This window comes from Gadus morhua, chromosome 5 (genome assembly GCF_902167405.1).
Source record: "Gadus morhua chromosome 5, gadMor3.0, whole genome shotgun sequence".
NCBI classification, from domain to species: Eukaryota; Metazoa; Chordata; class Actinopteri; order Gadiformes; family Gadidae; genus Gadus; species Gadus morhua.
The window spans coordinates 21,103,907-21,110,298 of NC_044052.1; the positions used below are offsets into that span (position 1 = coordinate 21,103,907).

Genomic DNA, 6,392 nt, shown 5'->3' on the forward strand with positions numbered 1-6,392 from the left:
TTTCCATCCGTGTTAATTGATATAGTGGAACTATTCTTTCAGATACTACTCGATGTTTGACTCTCAAGCGTTGGACACTCCAGACCACTTGGTGGCGACAATGTTGCGTTACTTTGTGCATGTAGCGGGACATAGTAAACAAACAGAAGAAGACGTTCATTGTCGAAAACCAAGGCATCAGCGCTGGTTACCGAGCTATCGAATATGGGGAGAATGTGTGCGGTCAGAAACTGCGGAAAAATCCCTCAAAAAAGGAGTTGTCATCGGCTTCCTCTCCTCGGTCACAACACTGCAAGACGGAAGTTGTGGCTTTCATTCCTCGGGTTAGACGTAAACACCCCTCTAAATGTTCTTCGGGAAGCTGACCATCGCGTTTGCGCCTTCCATTTTCGGCACGAGGACTACATGCAATCAACCGGTCTTCGAATGAAGTTTCCGAAGAAACTTCATCTGCAAAAGGCAGCTGTACCGACGCTTCTTGGACCAACGCTAGACGAAGAAGACCTTGGGGTAAGCTAGACACACATGTACAACGTTCTTTTTATGACTAGTTTAGGTTGAACATCTGACTCGAACCTCAAAGTTACACGGGCTGGACCCCAAAACAGCGATTTCGTTGTTGCTGCTTGATGTTTTTGACGTTGACGGTTCTGAAGTTATACTGTACTAGTATTTTGACCTAGAATAGCGTTTTTAAAATGGTTTATTGTTCGCAACGTCTCCTAAAGAGAGCTGATGGGGTATCCACGGAGGTTAGATGATTCCAAAGTAGGGGGGAGGGTAGGCAAGTAGCCTCCAACACTTTCCTGGGGAGCCAGTGCCACAGTGGTTAGATAATTTCACAGTAGGGGGTGGGGGTGGGGTAGCCAAGTAGCCTACAACACTTTCCTGGGTAACCACATTCCAACTATCTGGCTAATGACCTTACCAATTAATTTGCCTATATGTACTATCAGATCACCCAGGAGATGTAGCAAATTGACCATCTTTTTCCAGTAACCATTCAAACCACCTTTCAAATGGCACAGTCTGAGCCGTCATAACAACAGTACTTGTGTCAGTAATATTGATGAGATGTGTTTTGCTACTTGTTACAGGCTGGTGCTGGTGTAGAACCCTTCGTTTTCAATGCTCCCCATTCAACTCCTGTCAAGGACCTGCCTTCTCCCAGCTTGTCCTTGGTCATCACAAGTCCACAGCCACACCAATCCACAAAATCCTCAAGGAAGTCCTTATCTGGCAGTTACCTTGCTTTCCCTGTGACCAGGGAGAGGTCCTCACTATTTGTAAGTTTGTATATTGTTTTTATTACTTGTAGTGATGCAATGCGTATACCAATGTAATTGTAAGGATTCCTTTGTTTCACTCTTCAACAGCCAGACAATTGTAAAACTGAGATGCTTCAAGTGGACATTTCCTCAGTCATTAAGGATGAATCTGGCAGTCACCTTGCTTTCCCTGTGACTAGGGAAAGGCTGTCACTATCAGTAAGTTTGTATATTGTTTTTCTTACTTGTAGTGATGCAATGCTTATTATCAATGTAATTCAAGGATTCCTTTGTTTCACTCTTCAGCAGCCAGACAATTGTAAAACTGAGAAGCTTCAAGTGGACATTTCCTCAGTCATTAAGGATGAACCAACAGACATGAACATCAGCATCAATCAACAATCAAGTTCAACCTCCAGTTCAAGTGCCTCAGAAGAGCAAGGGGAGTTGGATGAAAGAAAATGGATTGTGAACGAGTCTAGCCTCATGACATTGTTTAGAACATGCCATACATGTGCCGTACCCATCACTGATATAACAGTGACAACTACAGGTAGCCAGATAAAGATCGAATGGACATGTTTAAATAATCATCATGGCAGGTGGACATCATGTCCTGACTCCTGATGCAAGAGAAATGGCACAGAATCACCTGCTTGTTTCTGCTACTTCGGATCAAGATTGTACATTTTTAGGTTGTACATTTTGTTAATACAATAGGCCTATGTCTACTTTTACCCATGCTATTTGAAAACATGTTTAGGCCTTCAGACTGTGGTGTGCACTTTATAAATAAAACTGAAAAGATATTTGAAAAATAGCTTTTTATTGAGGTTTTTTTTTTTTTTTTACAGTGCAGGTAGGTAGGGACAGAAGGGTAAGAAGGTCAGAATAAGTCCTCTATCTGACTTGGTAACCCCGCATACTGTCCAGTGGGGGATGGGAACGCATCCCTTACAGCCCACACCACACAACTGGGTAATCCAACGCCTTTTCCTCGTCCCAGTGGTTGACCTTTGAGGGCCCACCCCAGAATAACTCGATAAGCCACATGTCGGTATTGCCTGAGGAGGAGAACAAAACATGGATAGAGCAAAGACAGCGTCAGAAACTTATTTTCGAGAACATTATAGTTGGCTACATGCGAATTATACAAACTGGCATCTGAATATGAAATTCATTGCATCAACGCAGCTTACCTTTCTGACAATTGGCCATTCGGTCCTTCGGGTGTGGGGCGGTTCTTCCAGCTTATTTCAGGGACCCAGGAGAAAGTCTCCAGCACGGGTTTGTTCATTAGCTGGCGCACTTCAATTTCGGTGATGCAGACCGGCGAACCATCAGTCCCGTCGACCGAGACATTCAGGCTGGCCATACCAGCCGTGAGGACAAGGTCCCACTACGTGCAGCACCTTCTTTCTTCTTCCGTCGGCATCTGTCTGCACTTTCCACAGGCACACCACCCAATTCCCGTGACCCTGGGGTCCGCTTCGGCCGCCTCCGAAGCCCTAGCCTCCATATCCATTTGATCTAGCTCCTCTTGGGTGTATTCTGGTTCAAAACGGTATCCTCGACCGTCAAAATCAAAATCGAGTGGGTCCTCCTCCAGAACCCAACTTTCATTATCCATTTACAGTGTTTGCAATGTTTTTCTCTGTAATTTTCGCTACTCGGAGAGCACAGGAGGTTCTCTGCTCACGCTGCTCTGCTCACGACGGTACTAACCGAGCGAAAAGACTACAACACAACGTAAACAACCCTGGTTTCCGTTTCCGCTGGCGCAGTAACATCAACGAGCAATGCTCTTCCAACTGAAATCATTGAGATTTTCAAAATGCCGTATAAAACACGATATAAACTGTATTTCGCTACGCTACCTGATTTTTGAACATCAACTAACACTACTTACCACTCGGTAAGTTGCACTTTCTGAAAACGAACGTTTAGGGATGTTTTAAGGACTGGTTTGTGAATACCCTAGGCCAGGAAATGAGCCAAATACCCGAGACAGGACCAATCGTCAATATTTTGGTTTCAAACAATCTATTTCATCCTTGACAACCCAGAAAAGGGGCTCAAAGTGCAAAATACCGGATTATTTTTCATTAATTCCTTTATCACGCAAGTAATGCAATGTATGTTTTACTGCAGGCCGATATATATATTTTAGTTGTTCGTGCATAATAATAATAATAATAACAGGGTCAATACATCTGAAACGCATTTCTTTAAATTGTCGGCGGAACTGTTGCTCGTTAAACATTGTTTCCGAGGGGACCTCAACACGAGTTACACCAGCAGCTCAGCGTGTATTTAGCAGCGAGCTCAGCCTCGCTTGGGAGACTTACAAACTATTTTCTTTACTTATTGTTGTTATACACTACTTGTACAACAGTTTATTACAGGTACATAACCGTAATAGCGACCGCACGTTGTGCTTTTTATATAGCGATATACATATAGGCATGTATGTATATATATTATTTATATGCATGTTAAATTAAACTAGACAACAAGTGTGTTGTACATAACGACCCCCAGCGAGACGGGGGGCTTCTGTCCGGGGAGCAGTCGTCCTATGGTCCACGATACTGAAATCATTAACAGAGGTATAGCCTAACCGCTTGTATTCACATTTAGAATGACATAACTTTTAGGACCCTGTAGTACTGTAGTAATAACCGGGTTGTGGTTCTGACCATAGAATAGGATGTGGTCTCTAGTTTAAATCCACCAGTGTTAATTATTGGCGAGTGTTTTCTACGATTAACACTGATAACGTCCTTTGTAGTTTAGTGAGACTGTGTTGAGTCCAGCCGCCATGGAGGGAGTGGAGGAGAAGTTCAAGTCTCTGTCCATCGCGCGGCGGCTCCAGCCGCAAGACCCCGCCTACCTGCTGGACGTGTCGCTTCAGCCCGGCGCCGCGGGCACCTCCTCGGGCGACGTGCTGGCGGTGTCCTGCTCCAACCACCGTCTCCACCTGCACAACAAGGAGACGTTGCGTCCCCTGGGGGAGTTCCGCGGCCACACCGCGCCCATCTGCGGGGTCACCTTCGCGCACGCCTCCCCGGACCTGCTGTTCTCGGGCTCGGCCGACGGCACGGTGCGGGCGTGGGACGCCCGGGGGCCCGGCTCCAAGGCGGTCCAGGAGTTCCGCGGCGACCCGGCGCTCCGCTTCAGCGGCATGGGCGTCGACGCGGCGGACGTGGTGGTGTGCGCCGGCACGGAGCAGCTGGACGAGGAGAGCTTCCTGGTGTTCTGGGACGCGCGCGCCGCCGGCAAGGGCCTGCTGGGCGTGTACTCGGAGTCGCACAGCGACGACGTCACGCAGGTGAGCTTCCACCCGCGGGACAAGGACCGGCTGGCCACGGGCGCCACGGACGGGCTGGTGAACGTGTTCGACCTGCGGCGGGGCGGCGAGGAGGACGCGCTGCTCGCCACGTGCAACAGCGGGTCGTCGGCCGGGTCGGTGCGCTGGGCGGGGCCCGGGCTGGACCGGCTGCTCTGCCTCACCGACAGCGACGGGCTGCACCTGTGGGACCTGGGCCGCCTGGACACGGAGGAGCCCCTCACGCTCTACAGCACCCCCGACGCCCGCACGCTCACCCCGCTGGAGGGCGGGGGCTCCGTGGACTACCTGGTGGGGGGCCAGTGGCTGGAGGGGGCCCAGAGGCTGCTGGTGGTGGGGGGGACCAGCGAGGGGGCCCTCCACCTCATGGAGTGCACCGAGCGGGGCCTGGAGCTGCTGAGCTCGCCGCCGCAGGGGGCGGGGCACACAGCGGTGGTGCGCTGCTTCCTGTGGGACGAGGCGGGGGAGGGGGCTCTGGTCACCGCCGGGGAGGACGCACAGCTGTTGCTATGGAAACCGGGAGGGGAGGAGATGGCGCCCGGGAGGCAGGCGACCATGAAGAGCACCTCGTCGTGGAAGCTGCAGGCGCGGCCGCATAAACAGAGCGGGTACGAGTGGAAGAGAGGAGGAGGAGGAGGAGGAGGAATAGGGAGAGGAGGGGGAGCAGCAGCAGGGAGAGGAGGAGGAGGAGGAGGAGGAGGAGGAGGAGGAGGAGGAGGAGGGAGAGGTGGAGGAGGAGGAGGAGGAGGAGGGAGAGGTGGAGGAGGGAGGGGAAGAGGAGGGAGAGGTGGAGGAGGAGGTGCTTTGAAGAACCAATGACCTCTATGAGGAGTTAATCTGTGTTCTGGACTGCCGTGTTCAGTTCTGGACTGTGATGTTCTGGACTGGACTGGACTGGACTGTGATGTTCTGGACTGGACTATGATGTTCTGGACTGGACTGGACTGGGATGTTCTGGACTGGACTGCGTTGTTTAATTCTGGACTGGACTGGGATGTTCTGGACTGCGTTGTTCAGTTCTGGACTGGACTTTTATGCTCTGGACTGGACTGTGATGTTCTGGACTGTACTGGGTTGTTGGTTCTGGACTGGACTGTGGGAATAAAAATAAACATTGGAAAATCAGAAATGGATTTCTGAGATTTTATGAATAGCACAAGAACTTATTAATAAATCATCAACGAGTAATCTTCCAGCCCTACAGTAGCCCTGGTTAAGGATGTGATTCTACGCAAATTGGAGTTAATGGAATTGTATTCAGAGAAAACATGAATCATCTGAAATAATACATGAAAATAACATAATAAAGATGAAAAAAATGCCTTCATTTATTTTACACAAAATTGTGCTGTGGTTTTGTGTTTAGTGTGTGTGTGTTTGTATGAGAGAGAGAAAGATGCTGATTTATCGATTTGATTGTCAAAGAACTACTTATAAGTTGTATTGTCAATAAAAGTTGTAATATTTTATCTTTAAGGATATGCAACAAGTATATAGGCAAATAGTAATGCATATATATATCTATATATATATATATATATATATATATATATATATATATATATATACGGTTTCTTAAATCATTAAAAGAATAATTCAATTTAGAGCAAGAGATCAATTAGACAGTGGTAAGATGGGACATGGATTTGCCATTATTTAAGAGTTATTACAATATTTTCATTAAAAAAATATGAATTCATTGATTGATAATGATAACCGCTGGTGTTTGAACCCATACTGAGATCAGATGTGCTTTTTTAAACTGAGACGGAAAT

At 47.9% G+C, this 6,392-nt stretch overlaps 2 protein-coding genes across 6 annotated transcripts; both read left to right on the forward strand.

Annotated features, from left to right (window-relative positions):
- Positions 1 to 65: 65 nt before the first annotated feature.
- Positions 66 to 2,088, forward strand: LOC115543471 (uncharacterized). Of its 4 annotated transcripts, none has more exons than XM_030355858.1 (4): positions 66 to 510; positions 1,098 to 1,286; positions 1,374 to 1,487; positions 1,578 to 2,088. In XM_030355858.1, the coding sequence occupies exons 1-4, from the start codon at positions 205 to 207 to the stop codon at positions 1,893 to 1,895; spliced, it is 927 nt and encodes a 308-aa protein (XP_030211718.1). In that variant the 5' UTR covers positions 66 to 204; the 3' UTR covers positions 1,896 to 2,088. The 4 variants fall into 4 exon arrangements, with proteins under 4 accessions (XP_030211718.1, XP_030211719.1, XP_030211716.1 ...); XM_030355859.1 differs by having other exon boundaries at positions 75 to 510; positions 1,377 to 1,487; XM_030355856.1 differs by having other exon boundaries at positions 87 to 510; positions 1,575 to 2,088.
- A 1,228-nt stretch (positions 2,089 to 3,316) lies between these two features.
- On the forward strand, positions 3,317 to 5,961 carry wdr89 (WD repeat domain 89). 2 transcript variants are annotated; one of them, XM_030355855.1, is made up of 2 exons: positions 3,317 to 3,673; positions 4,060 to 5,961. In XM_030355855.1, exon 2 carries the CDS (start codon positions 4,090 to 4,092, stop codon positions 5,434 to 5,436), a length of 1,347 nt encoding a protein of 448 aa, XP_030211715.1. In that variant the 5' UTR covers positions 3,317 to 3,673; positions 4,060 to 4,089; the 3' UTR covers positions 5,437 to 5,961. The 2 variants fall into 2 exon arrangements, with proteins under 2 accessions (XP_030211715.1, XP_030211713.1); XM_030355853.1 differs by having other exon boundaries at positions 3,469 to 3,877.
- Positions 5,962 to 6,392: the final 431 nt, after the last annotated feature.

Bases quoted from the DNA above. Each gene is read 5' to 3' on its own strand.
- wdr89 (XM_030355855.1), top strand. From the start codon at position 4,090: ATGGAGGGAGTGGAGGAGAAGTTCAAGTCTCTGTCCATCGCGCGGCGG.
- LOC115543471 (XM_030355856.1), top strand. From the start codon at position 205: ATGGGGAGAATGTGTGCGGTCAGAAACTGCGGAAAAATCCCTCAAAAA. The intron at 511-1,097 runs GTAAGCTAGACA...TACTTGTTACAG, and splicing joins TAGACGAAGAAGACCTTGGG to GCTGGTGCTGGTGTAGAACC. The intron at 1,488-1,574 runs GTAAGTTTGTAT...TTCACTCTTCAG, and splicing joins GGGAAAGGCTGTCACTATCA to CAGCCAGACAATTGTAAAAC.